We start from the raw sequence: 20,925 nt of genomic DNA on the forward strand, positions 1-20,925 counted from the left end.
AATTTTCCTCATCCCCACACTTGGGATACATTGTCCCCAATGTATAGTTTTGACACAAAAATTTTATTTTTTATTATTTTTTTAACACACCCCCATCGAACCGCAACCTTTTAATCAATATTACACATACACCACCCTACCACCCAAACCAAAAACAACGCAAAAAGAGATATTTACAAAAATACAAATTGAGACAAGAAAACACCTTATTGGTAGTAGCGTGGCCGAGCGTGCCCAAATATGGACGTCATCACATCCGAGAACTCACTGAATCCAAATGTGCCTTGATCATCACCACCTTGCTCGCCTCCTTGTTGTTGCGAGGTACCTTGACTTGAAACTTGATTTGGATCCACCCATATGGAATGATGCAATGGTGGTGTCGGGTATGACACACTACCATCATACGGTGGCGAAGTGGTGTAATCCACAATTGGCGGGTCGGCCACAACTGGCTGCCCCGCATGCCACGCGTCGTGCATTCGTCGGTAACGATCATCAACATATCGGTTTTTCATATCATTCTCAAAAGCATAAGCATGGGTTGGTTCCATTTCTCTTATCGATCATAATTTTGCTTTAATGCCCTTTCCAAACTTGCACCCATGAAAGTTTGTTGATCAAATATGGTTTGGGAAGATTCGGACCAATTCCCAAACGTAGGTGGACGTTGTCGTTCCACCACCTCTTGAATAGTCCCTTGATAGGCCTAATTTGAATCATAGGGCCTTTGTGCATAATCGAATGCACTTCCCACATACCCCGACTGCACACCCGATTGCCTCTCATTCCAACTCGGTCCCGCTTGATCCGCATCCATGTGAACTACATTTGGATCATCTTGATACGCCTCATCACCACTTACTTCATCTTCACTTTCTGGGTCATCCTCTTCACCTGCATTCAATGGTCTTGCATCATCTTTCAATACTCTCCATCTTCTTCCATCACTTTTTCAACTTATGGTATTATTCGGATTGTGAGTATACCCAACCGGACCCCAAATGTGTAATATCGAATGGTTTGAACTTTTTGTAAGAACCCTTATCACCTTCACCAATTTCCCCATACTTCTTTAACAATGACGTGATCAATCGACAGTGAGGTATGATTTTTCTATCCACACTGTTTCGGCTTATCCATATATTACTCATTACCAAGAAACGGTATGGAATAAGCGGTGATCCATGTAACAACATGCATAAAATTGGTACTTTAGGATACCGTACCTCGATTCTATCACCCCAACGTGGAATGATATTCTGGATGCTTATTATCAACATCAACTTTGCTTCCATCCTCAAATTTTTCCTATACAGCTTCCCGGCGTATGTCCCGGGTAAAAACATATCATCTAACATTAAGTTCCACATTGGGTGTTTCTCAGGTGCAAAATACAAATCCTCCAAATCCGGCATATATACCGGTTTTGAGGCTTACTATCAAAATTCGCCACCCGCCTCAAACTATCGAATGACATCTCCACTTCAATCCCGTTCACGGTACCATTAACTTGTTCTTTGATGGATGATTAACTGTAACCAACTTTAAAGTGGCCACCCATTCTTGTATCTCTGTATCAAACAAGTTCGTTGACTTCTTATCATAACACTTCAAGGCCACTTCCCAACCCAACGCTCGGAACTTATCGGTGACCCCAAATGAACCAAAATGCTCTTCCCTCACTTCTTTTTCCCAAATGAACGCCTCATGTCGCTGCCTCAATGAGTTCATTTGTTTTTGAAATGCTTCCGCTTGCCATTCCCAAGGTTGGTCTGCCAACGACCCCGAGTTCCAAATTGGCTTTTCACCTTTTTGATCTTCTTCCTCTTCTTCCATATCCGCTTGAAATACTAATCTTCTTCTTTTTGGTTGTTCAGCAGGATTACTTGACAACCCAACCGGTTCCTTTCCTTTTCGACCCATTCTGAACACAACAAACAACAACAAAAGAGCAAGTTATTCACTTTTCAACCTTAAACATCCCCACACTTGCTTAACATTATGATTGAAGATGCTAATTAGACACATTATTCAATTTTTCAAACGATTTCAAAAGAAATTTAACATTATGTCCACTATATGACTAACAATTTGCCCATAATTATGTTTCAATTCATACTAATCATCTTCACCCATAACCCATTCAAACTCACTATTCATATTATTCAACAATTCAAGCAAGTGTGGATATAGAAACAATTATGAACAACTTACAATTCCATTGCAATAAACTATCAAGAATGAAAATAAATTACATACCTTGGTGTTGTAGAAGATGAAGATGACCAAACCTTAAAAATAAACCAAAACCCACAAATTTTCGGACTTAATTGTCCAAAATCGACCAGCAAAACAACAGATTCTTCCAATTACAATGATATAATTGAAACACTTGTGAAATTTTAGCCAAAATAGACCCAAAAATCGATTGAATTGGTTAAGAGATGAGAAAGTTATGAAAGTTTGAAGTGGGAGTTTAGGGTTTTGAAAGTTTTGAAGAGATGAGGAAGAATGTGGTTAAAATATGTGGTGAAAGAGTAGATTCCCGTTTATGTGGTGTAGAATAATTGTAAAATATTTTTTTATATATGTAACCCGTCGCCCAGCTCCAGGGTCCACCGTAAGCTACGGTAGACCACCGTATCTTACGGTGGCCTTGGACCAAAAATTGCTACCGTAAGACAGTTTCAAGCCAACGTCGGGATTTTATTTCTACCGTAGCCTACGGTGTACACCGTAGGTTACGGTGGCCACAGTAGGTCTTTTCAATTTTTTTTTATAAAAACATTATAGAAACACAAAACTAAAAACCTACAAAAACCAAAAATTACCCTACTCCCCTTGAAAAATCCGAGTTGTCCCAAACTCGGTTAAGAAATTTGTTAAAATTTTCCACACTTGAGTCGAACATACTTTAAGAAGAGAACGGTAATTTTTAAAACCAAATTTAATAAAAACTAACTTAACCTATACTAAAATATACAACATACCATGGCGTCTTAATTTGTTTCCTCATCCAGTGAGCATAACAAGTAACTCACCATATCAACATCAAGCATATTGATGTCCTTTCCTTCCAAGTAAGGCTTAAGTCTTTGACCATTCACCACTTGTTTTTCTAACCGCAATTATTAATAAATCGATGAATTTATTTATTTATTATAGTTTTATAATTTGTTTAGAAAGAACATTTTTTTTGTTAATGGATGGATTATTGATTTTATGAAGTGGAAGGATCATTTTTGCCAAATCAGAAAACTTATTTTGAACTCTTTTCTTCATCACCCACACTCCTCGGACACTCCGTCGCCTTTCACGGCGAATTATTAACACCAAATAAGACCGGATCCGCCCTTGATTAACCGTGTGACTCGGGAATCTTTCACCAAACATTTTGCCGCCAATATTGAAATTCAATTCGCATTTAAAATCTCAAATCAATCCGGCCAGAAATCACGGACTTACCGAAATTACAAACCGCGTTGGTAACTTTATTTAATTAGCCGACTCCACTGGCTTTCCAAACACAACCAACTCGCAAACCATTTCCCCTCACTCAACCGATATCCTTATTTTTTTTAGCCGCCGCCGCGTGTTCTTTTCCGGTGAGCTACACCATTAGCGGTTTGGGCACAAACTCGAGGTAAATTAAACACATCATTTTGCTTATTGTGATACTCTCAATGAAAGCACTAGCATTTTAACAAGAATGAATTTTGAACTTTAAGGTGAGAAAGGGTCTGGAAATTGGGTTGTGGTTGACAGCAACTGCGTGTTGTTGTTGTGATTATTATTATTATTATTATTATTATTATTATTATTATTATTATTATTATTATTTTCCCATAATATTATTTGGTGAGCAAATCATTATAATAATGTATATCTACAAACGTATATTTGTATTATAGGCTTCAAGAATTTGTTTAAATCGAATAATAAGTTTGGCTATGATTTATTATATATATATATATATATATATATTTATATATTCTCTTTTAATAATTTTGTTTTACCCCACTATAAAATGACATTATATAAATTAATAATTTCTTAGGAATGTTATTAAACAAAATATAGACACATGGAGCCTGAATTTTAGTCTCATGCTCGGTTTATTTAAACAAAGATATAATATAAGTTTTATAGCCTTGTGTATGTTAGCTTAAAATAAAGCAAAACTTAATATTATTATTGTAGAATTATTATTTATTTATTTTCAAATAAAAGTAAACTGATGGATATGTGGACGTGTAACCAAATCAACAAACTCACCTTTTTATGTTTATCAGTCCTGTTTATTTATTTATTATTACTATTATTATTATTATTATTATTATTATTATTGTTCTAAAATAACTAAATCTATAAAAGAAATAATATATCCTTAACAATTTAATTTCTAAAAACGAATCAAAACCGTCAGCACTCTTTGACATTTGGTTTATAACTTTATTATTATTGTTATTATTACTATTATTATTATTAAACTTTAAATCATAGTAAATAAAATTTCTTATTAATTACTAACTAGTCATTTAAAATCATTCTAAAATGTTTATACTAAATCTACACCTAGTTATCAAAACCCTTAAATCGCTAACCAAATCCTATAAATCCTAAACCAACCTTGTTTATTTCGTTTAGGATGGTTATTTATATTAGCATGGTTACTTACTTGTTTAGGAAAAATCGACAGGTTTCTCCGCCTCCAGCATTTCATTTTCGCCTAAAACCTCGCCATTTTTCATCTCCATTTTCATGTGAGTTTACATACCCCTTTTTCCATCTTTTATATTTTGGGGGTAGCATGTACACCTTATTCAATTTTACCCGTGTTTTATTTCTACATCTATTCAAAACACGATTCAATATATGTTATGTGTGATTATTGACTATGATTATGCTCTATGTGATTAATTGTTTATTTTATGTTTGGTGGTTGGTATCTCATCCTCATCTAGTATGATCATACATTTACCCAAGTACATTGATTTTGTATCAATAGGAACGGGTCGACATCTATTTGGTTGTTTACATTTTCATAGGAATTGTAATGCTCAACATTAACATATGAATTGTGGTTTTTATCTATATATATATATATATATCTCAACTAAAACTTATGTATTCTCACCAACATTCATGTTGACAAACTCTGTTTTCATACATGTTACAGGTACAAGTAGTTGATATTATTCAAGTTGGAAGACAATAGTTTGACCTTAGGATATTATTCAACATACAAAATATGATGTAATTGTTATAATTATTGAATTTGTGTACGTGTTTAATGTTAATGAAGTTAAATATTTATTGTCGCTTTTATTAGTGTCTTTTGAGCTACTGTCCAATCAATACGTTACGCCCCGGCATGTTCAACCACCTTTGGTCGGGGTGTGACATATTGATATCAAAGCCGAAGGCTATAATATAGGCGGTTAGATTTAACGACCTAGTAGCATGCTTAGGGTCCTTATACGTGATATGCCTTTACGTGTTTGCACCCTGAATTTTATTATTGATTTCAGTAGCTTAAATACTATTTAATGATTTAATATTATTCTTGTACACAAAAGAACACACTTAATCCGAGGCTATGTCTCACTCTCAAAATTGTTTTCAAACTTTAGAAAAAAAAATGGGAAATTCCTTAAAAAATCCCGCATTTTCACTCCCCTCTCCTTGAGGAAGATTCATGTGACGGATATGTAGTAAACTATAAGAGTGACACACTTGTTTACCGAACACTTGACACCAAGGCTTGCGAGCCTAAGGAAGTGCAATGCGTATAAATCTCAATCAACCGAGAGACCCGGTTTCCTTCCTGGAGTGTTTAGTAAGGGTGTGGAACTTATTAAGCCAAAGCATATCACACCAAACGAAACCGAATCTACTACCCTCATTGTATCAAACGTGGTCATGTGACGATCACACTCTTAATCAACGATGAGATTTTTGTTTAAAAATTTTATTTTGTTAAGAATGAATATTTCCTCAAATTATCAATTCCATCAATACTCTAAGTTAAGGTTATTAAAAATTTTATCTTATATTCTCATGAATTTTCACAAAACTCGAAATTTCACATAGTTATACAACTTTTCTTTTTTGCCAAAACATAATGAACTTTTCAAATGTTGTCATTTTAGCATGTCTTCTTCCCGCCTTATCAACCGTAACCGTCGCACCGGTAACTCGGGCCATAGCATGTCATCCCACATCGCTAAGGTAATCGTGGAAGCCCTCCCAAAAATCATCTCTCAACTCCAAACTGTGAATGCTCCTACATTATCCATAACTTCGTTGCTCCATCAAACAATTCTAGAGTGCCAACCCGCCCGAATACTTCGGTATTGACGGTGCTACTATTCTCCTCCAATGGTTCGAAGAAATGGAGAGCGTGTTCCTCCACTATGAATGTCCCAAGGACAAGAAAACCACTTACGCCTCTAGCGTACTCAAGAAGAATACCCTCAATTGGTGGAACGGTGAGAAGTGCACGCTTGGCGCTGAGGTTGCCATGTCCTTGCCATGGGATGAGCTCAAGAAACTCATGCTCAAGAAGTTTTTCCCGAAACATGAGCTTCAGAAGTTGGAAGAGGAGTTTTGGAATTTGAAACAAGAAAGTGGCAATGACACCATCTACAACGATGGTTTCCATGAACTGAGCCTTCTCATCCCCCACATGGTCACTCCCCTTGAAAGTTCATTCGACAAGTACATCTCGGGTTTGCCTATGCAAATCCAAGATTCTGTCCTAAGTCGTGACACTCAAACCCTCCATGATGCCATCACCTTAGCCGGTACCCTCACCAAAAACTATGTTAAGGCCGGGACCTTGACGCGGAAGAGTTCCAAGAAGCCTACATCCGAGCCCACCAAAGAAACCAAGCCTGAATCTTCCAAACCCGAGTCTTCTAAGCCCGAATCCTTTAAGCACAACAACAACAACTCTCTCCACTACCGCAGAAATGAAAGAAAGTCTAATTCCCAAAACTATGCCTTGGCCCAATCGCAAGCCCAACCCACCAAGAAGCCCTACACAGGTTCCCACCCATTATGTGATACGTGTAACTTTCACCATTCTCCTAACCTCAAGTGTCGACAATGCACCCATTGCAATCGGTTTGGTCACCTCTTTATCACATGTCGTGAACGCAACCAACTCATGAAGCAACCATTTACCTCACCTCTTACCCAACCCCAAACTTTACCTTATGCGAAATCGTTTGCTCAAGAACCCTCAACTATTAGAGCTTGTTACATTTGTGGAGACCCTAGACATTATCGCAATGCATGCCCAAGACTCGCACACATGAACCAAATTCGATCCTACCCAACTCAAACCGCTCAAAATCAAGCTTACCAAGCCCAAGTAAATCAACTTCAACCAATCCAAGCTCAACACATCTGAGCAATTCAAGCCCAACCCACTCAACCAATTCAAGTCAACCAAACCCCAATCAACCAATCAACCTCAAGTGACCAAGCAACTCAAGGACAAGTGTGTTACATCAACGGTTCCCAAGTCTAAGCCTAGCCCTTTATGAAGACATGCTACGCAAAAGACGTTTCTTTTATTTAGTTCTTTTCATTTAAATCTAATGTATTGACTTCATTAAATCTTCAGTTTTGTTATGAATGAGAATTATGGTTATTTATAATGGTATTCAATCTCTCAATTATTCACATTATGTCGTTTATTGCACTATTTATTGTTACACAATTTATTATCATGATTTAAGTGGTCTATGACCGGTTATTTACCGGGAGTATGTGCATAGTTATCTAATAGTACCGTATTTGTATCCTAAATTACCTATGACCGATTCCCTACAAGCGTTTTGGAAAATGGGACTATGAACATGTGTTGTACATAGTTATCTAAAAGGAGTCACATGTACAAATTTTATTTTGATATTTTAATACATGACTACCCAAACCCTCCAAACTCACCACACTCTCACGGTACCCTTACCTCATCTCATCGATTTTATAATCTTGGTTTCAAACCTCATCTATTATTATATTCATAAGTCATGTGATTCGTTTGTTGTGTGAACCTATTTATTATTGCGTGAATTTTGTCGTCATCTCAAGTATTTCTCTACATCTTATGTGTAAGTTACTTATACAATATTAAAAAAAATCCTCCATCTATTTATTTCATTTTCTTTTTATTACTCTCGATGGTTAACTTCAACTATTCGTATATTTTCCAAAGTTTATTCACTAGTTATTTATGGTCATGGGATTTCACGCAAATTATCTAGTTTCCTTGTGTTGGATCAAATAATTTCGTATAAATACCTAAATATAAAAAAAAGTTCTTTTACCTCGTTTTCAAACCCGTACAACGGGACGAACCATGTGCATCATGCGACGATCTAAATAATTATGAGTGCATGCAAGATATGCATAAAATTATACATCTTTTTAGCATCAAATAATCTCTAAAAACTTCAATTTCTATCAAATAACATAGCACAGAAGGCTACTTATCATAATAAAATACAATTTCAGGTGAAACCGAGCCCCAAACGAAGAAACAAGGGAAAAGACGAAGAAAAACGGAAGAAAACACAAGAAAAGCAAGAAACACACCCCCATGCCTCAAGAAACACGCCCCCACGCTTCTGAACACCAGAAAAGACAAAAATCTACAAGAAAAGACAAAAAATAGGAAAAAAAGCACGGGGCCGTGCCCCTTGCCCACGGGGCTGTGGTCGTCTACAAGAAAAGACAAAACGAATTTGGCACATGTCATAATAAAGCACGGGGGCGTGCCCACCAAGGCAAGGGGCCGTGCTTCTCACTCCATACTGCCTATAAATAGTGGCTCAAGTTGCACTCATTTGATGTGCCTTTAAGAGAGTTCTATACGATTTTCACTTATAAAAACACCCACTAACACTCACATTGAAGATCTAGTGAAGAGTTTGAAGGCTTGGAGGTCATCATCATCAACCATCATCATCATCCATCCATCATCATCATTAAGAAGGAAGATTCATCCACATTTGGTTCGATTGTTCTAATTTAATCATTTGTTTGTTATTATCATCCATCTTAATGTTCATAACTATGCTCATTATGAGCTAAACTTCATTTACCATCTAAAATCTATGAAGAAGCTTTGTTTTACTTTATGATCATATAAAACGTGTGGTTTAGTCTAGTAAAGTACATGGTTATCTTGCAATTATCTTTTAATGATAAATGTTTCACCATCTTAAATTAATAATTCAAAGTTGGTGATTGTCAATTCTATTGACAATCATTCATGATCGACTCATGTTCTTGAAAGATAGAAATACTTTGATAACTTATTGAAACATGTATCCTTATATTGTACTTAGAAATGATGAGACATAAGTTATGATCTATTTCTCTAAGCTTTGGTAATCCAAAAATGGCATTGCTAACACAGTTGCTTAGGATATCATGCTAGTTAAAGAAATCATATGTTAACGGAATGTGTAATTATAACCTACTTAAATCAACCAAGGGGAGGTTATGTGATAAACTATAACCACCCGAAGTTGTTAGAATTGGTATTTGAGAAATCGAAGTCAATCCTAATCTTTCTACTTTACGAAACTATTTGCCAACTTAAATTGACATTCTCGTGGTAGCATGACATTAGAAAAGGGTCGACTTTAAAATGCACATGCTACTTGCTTTTATGTCATAGATGCTCGCTTAAAAATGAGGAGCTATCTATCATATATTATTACGACAAGTTTACCACATGTTTACATATTAATCATCAATGATAAAATGGAGTGGATTCTTGATCTTAGATGGTAACCTTCATATAATTGAACTACTTGTTATGAATTTCTCGCCTTGGTCACCTATATATTATATATATATGTATTTATATTTTATAAAAAGTTCAAAAATTAACCCAAAATGATTAAAACCTCCGATTAAAGTAAAACAATGATTTATCATTAGAAATATTTATGTCCACAGATCGATACTTGGTTTTTACCAATACTATTCTAAATATACTATAGGTACACTTGCCTATTTTGTGTGTGTTTAGTCTTAGTATAAATCACTTTTATAAATTCAAAACACGATCTTGTGCACAAGCTTAAATCATCCCATCTTTTTTATAATTAAACGCTACGCACGCACCGCATCAAGTTTTTGGCGCCGTTGCCAAGGAAACGGTACGTTTCTAAGAACGTCAAAGTTTTAATTTAATCATTGTCTATAATTGTACAAATTTTTTAACTTTCATTTTTATTTTTTTTTACTAACTATTAAACTATATATTTTTACGGCTAGCCTAATTGTAACCTTTTTTTACCTAACCTTTACTTTAGTTTAATTAATTTAGACTTTAGTTTAGTTTAAATATCTTAGTTTAACTTTAACTAACTTTTACTTTAGTTTTAACTTTGATTTAGTCCCATGTATGTCCTCTATTTTCGAGCCTGAGTTTGTTTCTCCAATTTCTGAAGCGGAACGATTCTTTCGTCGACGAACTCATAAACAGACTCAAGAAACCGCCGAAGCAATCAAAGACGAGTCAGTGGACGCCACCACATCAGGAGAAAATCAAACCGAAGAAATGATGGCGGCCCAGAACAATGAGCCGAACATGAGCCAGTACGCCAAGCCAACTCTCGAAGGCTACGGCAATGGAGTGGCTCCACCCGAAATCAAATCAAGCACCATTCATATGGTGGAAAATTCAGTTCAATTTCATGGTCTCCTGACGAAGACCCCCTTTCTCATATATCTCGATTCTTACGAATCTGCGGAACCTTTAAAATCCATAACTGTTCAGAAGATCAAATTAAACTCAAACTCTTTCCTTTCTCTCTAAGGGGTCAAGCCCTGGAATGGATAGAATCTCTTTCCTCTGGTTCCATCACCACTTTGGGTCAAATGGTTGAACATTTTATCTTCAAATATTTTCCGCCTGATAAAACTACCAAATACCGAGCCAGCATTAACGGATTCCGGATCGATGATGATGAGTCGTTAAACGCAGCATGAGAGAGATACAAAAGTCTTCGGAGAAGATCCCACAACATGGACTGAGTGTGTGGTTGAAAGTACAAACTTTCTTTGACGCACAATCTAGTCAAAACAAACAAGTCATCGACCAAATCGCCGATGGAGATCTTGGATCCAAATCACCTAACGAAGCATTTGAAGTCCTGGAAAAGATAGAAAAGAAGAGTTTCGCTTATAACCCACCAAGATCTACACCAAACCATAAAGGAATAGTCCACGTCGATTCCAACACTCTTGTCACAACGCAGTTTGAAGCCCTTTCTAAAAAATTCGAACAACTTCAAGCCGAGTTATCAAAAAACAGACTCACCTGTGACACTTGTGGAGGAAGTCATAAGACAAGTAACTGTAAACAAGTCATCATGGCTATGGAAGAAGTTGATTTCATCACTCGACAGAACAACGCTTTCAACAATAACTACAATCCAGGATGGAGAAACCACCCGAATTTCAGCTGAAAAGACGGAGGTAACACTCAACATTACCCGGATTTGAAAAAAGACCGATGAATCATTCCTTCCAGCCGAAACCTCAATTCCAAGACCAAAGTTCTAGTAGCCATCAAAACCCAAGCTACTCAAAGATCGAAGAAATGTTAATCCAAATCATGACCAAAACAAATGACGCAGAAAAGAAGGCTGACTCAAGAGTTGTTGATATCAGCGGAGTATTGTTAAAACATGAAGCCGACCTAATAAGTCAACAAGCATCATTACAGAATCTAGAAACTCAAATCGGACAAATTGCCCGACAATTATCCGAAAGACCACCCGACACTCTCCCAAGCAACACAATCACCAACCCGAATGCAACAGCTAACGTTGTTACACTCAGAAGTGGTACAACCACTATTGCCTCACCAACTTCAGAATCAGCTACGGAAAAGGAAATAGCTATTAAGCCACAAGAAACACTGCTTCCAACGGGCACCGTAAAACCCAAGGAACCAGTCCGAAATTATATTCCACCTATTCCATACCCTGGACGGCTGAAGCAGGAACGATTGGAAGCTCAGTACGGGAAGTTTTTAGAACTCTTCAAACAACTCCACATCAACATCCCTTTCATCGAAGCCATCGCTCAAATGCCGAAATATGCCAAGTTTCTCAAAGAAGTACTAACAAACAAGATGAAGTTGGAGGAGCTCTCGCATGTCACCCTAAGCGAAGAATGTTCAGCAGTACTCCAAAACAAGCTACCTACAAAAATGACCGATCCATGGAGTTTTACTATCCCTTGTCTTATAGGAAATTTGTATGTTTGCAATGCCCTGGCTGACCTAGGAGCTAGTATTAATTTAATTCCTTATTCGGTTTTTGCAAAACTAGGGACAGGAGAACCAAATCCCACCCGCATGAGCATTCAGTTAGCTGACCGATCTATTAAATATCCTCAGGGCATTGTTGAAAACATGCTTGTCAAAATTGACATGTTTGTTTTCTCAGTAGATTTTGTAATTCTAGACATGGAGGAAGACAAAAGTGTACTTCTGATTTTAGGAAGACCATTTTTAGCCACCGCAAAGGCTATTATTGATGTTTGCACCGGCAAACTCACCCTCAGGGTCAATGATGATGAAATAACTTTTGACATAGGAAAATATGCAATATCCGCAACATCACGATGACACATTATATTGTGTCGACATCATAGATTCTATCGTGAGTTGTTATATGCGAGATTCCTCCCTCACTGATGCACTAGAAACACAAGTTCTAACCAAAACCATCACCAAACCTATCTTAGAAAACAACAATCTCAATAATGACTATCACGAAGCATCAGAAGTAGTATGTGAGATCACTGAATGTGATGAAAAATCAAAACCATCAATCGAAGAACCACCAGCCTTAGAGTTAAAAGAACTACCAAACCATCTCGAATACGCCTTTCTAGAAAAAGACTCTCAACTCCCAGTAATTATTTCATCTCAACTTTCTAAAGAAGAGAAAGACGAACTTCCTAAGGTTCTTAAGAGCCATAAGAAGGCTATCGCATGGAAGATCACGGATATCAAGGGCATCAGTCCCTCCTTTTGTACTCACAAAATTCTCATGGAGGAAGATGTTCTACTGTTTTCTTGATGGATTTTCCGGATATTTCCAAATTCCCATTGCTCTTGAAGATCAGGAGAAAACCATTTTTACATGTCCATACAGAACCTTCGCCTACCTAAGAATGCCATTTGAATTATGTAATGCTCCAGCCACCTTCCAACATTGCATGGCAGCCATCTTTCATGAAATTATCGAACACTCTATGGAAGTTTTCATGGACAACTTCTCAGTCTTTAGAGACTCCTTCGATCATTGTCTGAAAAACCTAGACAAAATGTTGGCTAGGTGTGAAGAACTGAATTTAGTAATCAACAGGGAAAAATGCCACTTTATGGTCAAAGAGGGTATTGTTCTCGTTCACAAAATATCCCAAGACGGACTAGAAGTTGATAGGGCCAAAATAGAAACCATATCCAAACTACCACCACCAACTTCAGTCAGAGCCATTAGTAGTTTTCTAGGTCACGCAGGATTCTATCGTCGTTTCATAAAAGACTTCTCCAAAATTGCTAGACCTATGACCAAACTTCTGGAGAAAGACGCACCATTTGTCTTCTCAAAAGAATGTGTTGAATCATTCAACATATTGAAAGAAAAACTTTTCAACGCACTAATTATGTCTACACCCGATTTGACCCTTCCATTCGAAATCATGTGCGATGCAAGTGACTTTGCAATTGGAGCCGTACTCGGACAACACAAAGAAAAACATTTTCACCCAATTTACTATTCTAGTAAAACTCTTAATGATGCACAAGAAAATTATACTACAACAGAAAACGAGTTACTAGCAATAGTTTTTGGCTTTGAAAAATTTAGATCCAACCTAGTTCTTTCCAAAACCATAGTTTACACCGACCATGATGCCATACGATACCTCTTCAACAAGCAGGATGCCAAACCTAGACTAATCCGAGGGATTCTCTTAGTCCAAGAGTTCGACATAGAAGTCAAGGACAAGAAAGGAGCAAAAATTGTAGCCGCTGACCATCTCTCACGCTTAGAATGACCAACTTCAGAAGAACATCACAAGGAGATTATCGATGATAATTTTCCACATGAAGTTCTCTTGCATATCTAAGCAGTCATCCAGGAGAAAGACGAAACTCCTTGGTTTGTCGACTTCGCAAACTATCTTGTTTGTAGAATACAAAGAAAAGGACTTACTCATCAACAACGGAAGAAATTCTTTTCCTACCTTAAGTTCTATTTATGGGAGGACCCTTACTTGTTTAGGATAGGTACGGATCAGGTTGTTCGCAGATGTGTAGTAGGAAGAGAAACCTTAGATATCATCAAACAGTGCCATGAAGGACCTTCTGGTGGACACCATGGTACTGCTACTACGGTCAGAAAGATGCTTGATGCAGGATTTTTCTTGCCCACCATATACAAAGACACACATGCTTTGATCCAAGCATGAGATGCTTGTCAAAGAGCCGGAAACATCTCAGCCAAGATGAGATGGCTCAAATGGGTAGAAGCACATGCTCTTTCCAATAACGATGCTCGAGCAGTTGTACGATTTCTAAAAAAGTTATTTTCACGATTAGGCACTCCGAAAGCCCTAATCAGCGACAGAGGTACCCACTTCTGTAACGCTTTAATGAACAAGGTCTTAGCACGATATGGAGTTCACCACCGATTGGCAACACCATATCACCCTCAGACCAGTGGGCAAATAGAGGTCTCAGATCGAGGAATTAAAAGGATTTTGGAAAGAACAATAGGAATGAATCGCAAGAATTGGGAAGAAAAGTTAGATGACGCTTTATGGGCCCTTAGGACAACCTACAAAACCCCTATAGGAACAACGCCCTTCAAACTTGTTTATGGGAAAGCATGTCATCTACCAGTAGAACTAAATCACAAAGCCTATTGGGCCCTCTGAGCAGTGAACTTCGATCTAACGTCTGCCGACATAAACCGGGAAGATCAAATTCACGAACTCGAAGAACTAAGAACATTGGCCTATGAAAGTTCCTGGTCCTACAAAGAAAAGACTAAACGATTACACGACGCCCATTTAAAAGGAAATAAAAAGTTTCAAATTGACGATCGAGTAGTGTTGTATAACACACGTTTACGTCTTTTCCCAGTGAAATTAAAACCACGATGGACAGGTCCGTACATAGTTGAATCAGTCTTCGACTATGGGACAATCAAGATTTCAAATTCTAACGACCACAAGTTCAAAGTCAATAGACATCGATTAAAACCGTATATCGATGGACCAATTGAAGAAATCTCGGAGGTGGTAGTCCTCCAACACCCTAAATAGAAATATAAGGAAACAAGGTCTGGCCAAGACCTCCACAAACTAGGCCTTGTAAATACAAAAAAAAAAAAAAAAACACACACACACACACAAAAAAAAACTGTTAGTATACAGTTTTGCGTCTCGAGTCTTTATATTTAACGTTTATGTATTTGTCATTTTGTTTTAATGTAATAAACAATTAAGTAGTTCGCTAAGGATGTTTAGCGAACTAGAACTAAGTTATTTCCCTCTGATTCGTTAGGGATGTTTAACGAATCAAGAGGTGATTTTCTAAGATTATTTCGTTTAAATGTATGTAACGAAGCGGGCTCTAGTTCATTAGGGGATGTTAACGAACTAGGTTCGTCTTCTATTTATACGTGAACACTGTTCACAAGTAATTTAAGTTTTGAGAATTAATTAATGATACCCTGTCCGATCTCTCTCTCAATCTTCATAATTAACTTTATACATATAATACTGATAATATATACACACATAACATATAATCTGTCGTGATAATGAGCTAGATCCGAGTTTAGCATTAACCGTATACATCAGATCTGTGATCTGTTAAACGTTAAGTGTTAGATTAGAGGTTCAAACAAGTGGTATCAGAGCTTTCGGGGCTCAATTACGCTTGATTTGTTTGTTAGTTTGGGTTATTAGACTGTTAATTGGTATTACAAATTGTTAATGTTCTGTTTGATTAACTTTGGATCAATTTGAGGATAATTGATTGAATTATGGAGTGTTTGAATTGGATTTGAGGTTGTTTAAGGTATTGGTAGGTTCGGATAATAGGAATTGGATATTGATGTGGTTTTGGATTGTTTTGGTTTGAATCTGAGTTGGATGAAAAACAGAGAATGGTTTTTGGTCAATTAGTTATGGTTGTTTGTGAATTGAGTTACGAGTATTGTTGATTTGGATTCGCGATTGGTGTGCGAGTAATTTGATAGTTTATTTGTGTGATTTGGTTAAGAATTGAGATAGTATTACAGATCTAAGTTTCTGGGTTTGGTGTTCAACATTTCCAGAAAATCTGGAAATTCTCTTTGAAGATTTGAAGATTTGAACATGATTATGATTCATTATCATATTTACGTTGATTCGTCATCTGACTCACGTTGATTCGTTAACTAATCTAGTCAATTCGTTATAAATTCTTCGTGATTTGTCAACCAGTTCATTTCATTATTGAATTCGTGTCAACTGGTTCGTGTGACACGTGTCTACCTTGGAATCTGTGTTATAACAACCTTTGCCACGTGGCACTAGGTGTCAGAGTCTGTTACAAACGGTTGTAACAACCTGATTCGGTATAGTTTGATTCGCTATCAACTGTAGCTGGTTCGTCATCTCATTTCGCTAAGCTTATCTTAGTGATTCGTTATTGAAAATACTCTAATTCTCTAAGCTTGTACTTCATGATTCGCTTAGTCAATTCGTTAGTTTGACCTTGTGTTGACTATCTGATTTGTTGACCATTTGATTCGTTGGATTGATTCGTTAACATATCAATCTGATTCGCTATCAATCTTAGCTTTGTTAAGATTTGATTCGTTAGTTACTGTACACAGTTCACTACAACTGTTCTCAGTTCGTTACTGTTACCATTTGTTAAGCTTATTTTCAAATTTAACCTTTAAAATTTTCAAAAATGGCTGGTATGTATGCATTAGCCTCGCAAAACATGTTGATGCAGCAGATGTTACAACTGGACACTGAGATTGGTTCGCATTCGAAATGTCCAAGGTTGATGAAATTCAGTGACTTTACTAAATGGGAACCCCGCTTTCGTGCTCATTTAGGATCAGTTCACCCTGACTGTTCTTACTGTTTAGATGAAGTTTACACTGTACCTATGATTGGAGATGAATCCATTGGGTATACACCTAAGGCTATTTCTCAATATTCGGTTGAGGAAAAGAAAGCGTTAGAGATTGAGACTAAAGCTTATTCTACTCTCACGATGGCGTTACCAGAAAATATCTTTCACCAAGTGGGTAGCATAAGATATGTGCTTCCTTATTCCAACACATTAGAATGAGAAGTATGGGTAACACAGCTGATAGTAAGAAGGTGATGCTTAAGTTCCAATTCCGAAACTTCAATTTATTAAAGGGTGAAACTGTTGAGGAAATGACTACAAGATTTAATCATTTGATTGACGATATGGACAAGATGAAACTAGAAACCACTTAACTTGACAAAATTGACACTATTAAAAGTGCATTTCCGAGTTCTTACTCAACATTCTTGATGGTTTTGAAAGAAAATGATTATTTCAAGAATGAAGATCTAATGGCTTCAGAGTTCATGCAAAAGATAGAGGCAAGAGAATACGATTTAAAGTGTCAAAAATCTTCAAAGGAAAGTCAAGATCCTGATTTTTATGGTGGTAGCATGCCTTGAGTTCAACCATTTCTCCGGTTACTGCATTTCTGTCTCAGAATGCAAGTGAAAACTCAACAACTGTCTACAGTGATCCACGTGCACGTTTCTATACATCTAGAAATTCTGGAAATTCTGGGATTTCTGGATCATATGGAGGAAATGGGTGGTCTTCTTCTTCTACAAATCAATTCTCTTCTAAAACAAATGTAAACATGAAAGTGGCTGAACAAAATTTTGCATTTCTGTCTGCTTTCATGTCATCATCTGAGAACTTGGTTAGTAGCAAGATTGCAACAAGTGATTTAATCGATGAAGACTACGACTAGATCGATCCTTATGATTTAGAACTTATGGATCTAAAATGGAACATGGCAATGATAGTGAGGAAAGTTAAGAAGTTTATGCAAAGAACAGGCTAGAACCTTCCTTCGTTGAACAAGAAGTTTGGTTTTGATAAGTTAAAAGTCAAATGTTACAATTGTCAGGAATTCGGGCATTTTGCCAAAGAATGCAATAAACCAAAGAAAGAATACAATGGTCCAAGAAAACAAGATCAAAATTCCACTGGAAATAGTGGAAATGATTCTAGAAAGTCTGGTGGAACTAAGCCTTCTTCTTCGGGATCTCAAGCAATGCTATCCAACATGGATGGTACTGACTGGTCAACAAGATTGTTGTGCAATGATGTTCAAGCAAATTTGGCTATGTTTGGACTAAATGAAACTTTTCAAGATGCAAGTGGAAGTGAATTATCATATGATGGTGAGTCTGAATCTGATTGTGATGATTCAAGCGACAAAGTTCCTATCAATTTTGTTTGCATGGCTAAAATTAGTGATTCAGCCACAACTGCATGCATGGCCACGCAAAATGAGGTTAGTAATTTATCTTCTAAATCTGTTGAGAATGTGGCATATGCTGTTTGTGAACTTAATTTGCCTAAGATAGAATCCCTTAAACTGCAAAATGATAATTTGTTAAAGGAAATTGTGTCTTTGAAGGATACTTATAGACAATCCTTAACTTCTCAAATTAACTCAAGGGAGAAGATCGAGGCTTTGACTATAAGTAATCATGATCTCAAAGCTGAGTTATCTGTAAAGATGACTATTGATGAACAGAAATTTCAAGAAATCTTGAAACACCGTTCAAAGATTACTGTGCTTGAAAATAAGGTCCTTGAATTGAAAAACAATTTGAGCAAGTTTAGAAATTCATCGTTTTTAATAAATGAAATCATTGAGGTTTCTGGAAAACAAAAAAATTCTAAAAGGGGTATTGGTTTTGTTGAAGTTCCTCCACCATTTCACAATGATTATAAACCAAATCCTTTTGCTAAAAGGGAAGAAGAGATTATTCTAAAAGAACGTGTTATTCCAGAAAAACCAAAATCTGTGAAAGTTGAATCTGCAAAACCTTCAATTCAAAAACATCATGTTGAAAGCAAAAAGGTATTTGTTGAGAATACTGACAAAGTCATCATTGAGAACGTGTATGAACCTGAAATTGTACACAAAAACAAGAACATTCCTAGTTCAAATCACATTCTTTGTGAACCTCATGAGTTTGAGGAAGCTCTATATGGTTCACACACGTTTTCAGTGAAAAAGGAGCCTGTTAAAGTAAAAACAGTGGAGGCTAAGAAATCAGAGAAGCATAAAATCTCTGATGAGGATTTGTTGCGTTTCATCAATCCTAATGTTTCAAAGCCCTCATCTATACGTGTGTTTAAATTGAGAGGGATTGACACTACGTTTAGTGAGAAGGACATTCCGATTAACATTATTAAATCGGAAATGATCGAGAGTGTCTTTCACAATGAAACATCCAAGATACGTGATCTTGAACGTCAAGATGCCTGTGCCAAACCATCTACATCATCTGATTCCTTGGTTAGAGCCAAGCAAGTGTAAAAAGCGGCCAAACAGGTTAAATTTGTTAAATCAAATGGCACAGACACTTTGCAAAGCTTTTCAGATTGTTCTAACCTTGACTTCTATTTAAAGAAGAAATCAGTGATGTCAGATGATTTGGGAAAGAATTTTACTCAAACCATGAGTCATCAACCATCTTTGGCAACTGTGTTTCCAAAATCTCAACATAAACAGGTTGACACACGAATGTGTTTTCTTTGTGGCCAACAAGGTCATGTAGTGAGAAATTATGGACAAACCAAAGTTCAAAATATTCATCCTTTTATTAAGAATCAATCAAAACCGATTCCTCTGATTAAGGAGATATTGAAACGACCTCCTTCTGGTATTGATGATACTCACATTATGTTCTCCAACGTGAATCCTCGTAAAGTGATTCATGTAAATGAGACATATGGTGTAGTAAAACCCAAGTTTGTAACAACAGCTCCTATTTACAAAAATGTAAACACTAATGTTGTTCAAGAGGCTTATTTGAGACGTAAATCGAAAAGGCCGACAACTTATTCACAAGTTGCAGAACAACAAAAGAGTGCTGTTCAAGTTAACATTTCATGAGAAAACCAAAAGGTGCCCAAGACTGAGGCCTGGGCTGCCTTTTTGAACTAATCATTTTTCTTGATGTGTAGGGATCATCCAAGACCGTTTCTGGTGATAAATGGATTATGGATAGTGGATGTTCTCGTCATATAAATGGAAATATCAACCTCTTGCAAAATGATAGAAATATTCAAGGAGGTTATGTGGCGTTTGCTGGGAATTCCGGGGGTATGATTACACAAGAAGGTGAAGTGTCAAATGGAAATATAACTTTTGAAAAGGTTAATTTTTGTGATAAGGTGGATCATAATTTATTAAGTGTGTCGCAAATCTGTGACAAAAAGTACACTACCATATTTACTGAAAAAGAGTGTCTAATATTGAAACCAGGATATGCGATTCCTGAGGACATGGTTGTCATGCGATCACCACGATCAAATGATATTTATGTCTTGAACATGAACACGACTGTTTCAACTTCAATTGAAACGTGTTTCATTTCAAAAGCGACAGAAAAAGATTCAATTTTATAGCATAGACAAATGGGTCACATTCATATTCGTAAAATGAATTATTTAATGGCGAATGATTTGGTTGAGGGGGTGTCTTTGAAAAACTTTAAATTATCCGATCACTTTGTTGCTTGTAAAAAAGGCAAACAGAAGAAAAAGGCACATCCATCCAAGTTATT

General features: G+C 36.6%; 2 protein-coding genes across 2 annotated transcripts in view; one reads left to right on the top strand and one right to left on the bottom strand.

The window, feature by feature from the left end:
• The window catches only part of LOC143532878 (DNA-directed RNA polymerase II subunit 4-like), a 173,539-nt gene that overhangs the window by 47,887 nt on the left and 104,727 nt on the right, over window positions 1–20,925 (bottom strand). The gene's annotated exons all lie outside the window — the stretch shown is intronic.
• LOC143532882 (uncharacterized) lies at window positions 16,601–20,406 on the top strand. The gene is made up of 2 exons (XM_077027802.1): window positions 16,601–19,652; window positions 19,689–20,406. The coding sequence occupies exons 1-2, from the start codon at window positions 18,393–18,395 to the stop codon at window positions 20,250–20,252; spliced, it is 1,824 nt and encodes a 607-aa protein (XP_076883917.1). The 5' UTR covers window positions 16,601–18,392; the 3' UTR covers window positions 20,253–20,406.

Source organism: Bidens hawaiensis, unplaced genomic scaffold (genome assembly GCF_021521415.1).
Source record: "Bidens hawaiensis isolate Kalapana, Puna unplaced genomic scaffold, B.hawaiensis_p1.1 tig00009567_1, whole genome shotgun sequence".
In the NCBI taxonomy this organism is placed as follows: domain Eukaryota; kingdom Viridiplantae; phylum Streptophyta; class Magnoliopsida; order Asterales; family Asteraceae; genus Bidens; species Bidens hawaiensis.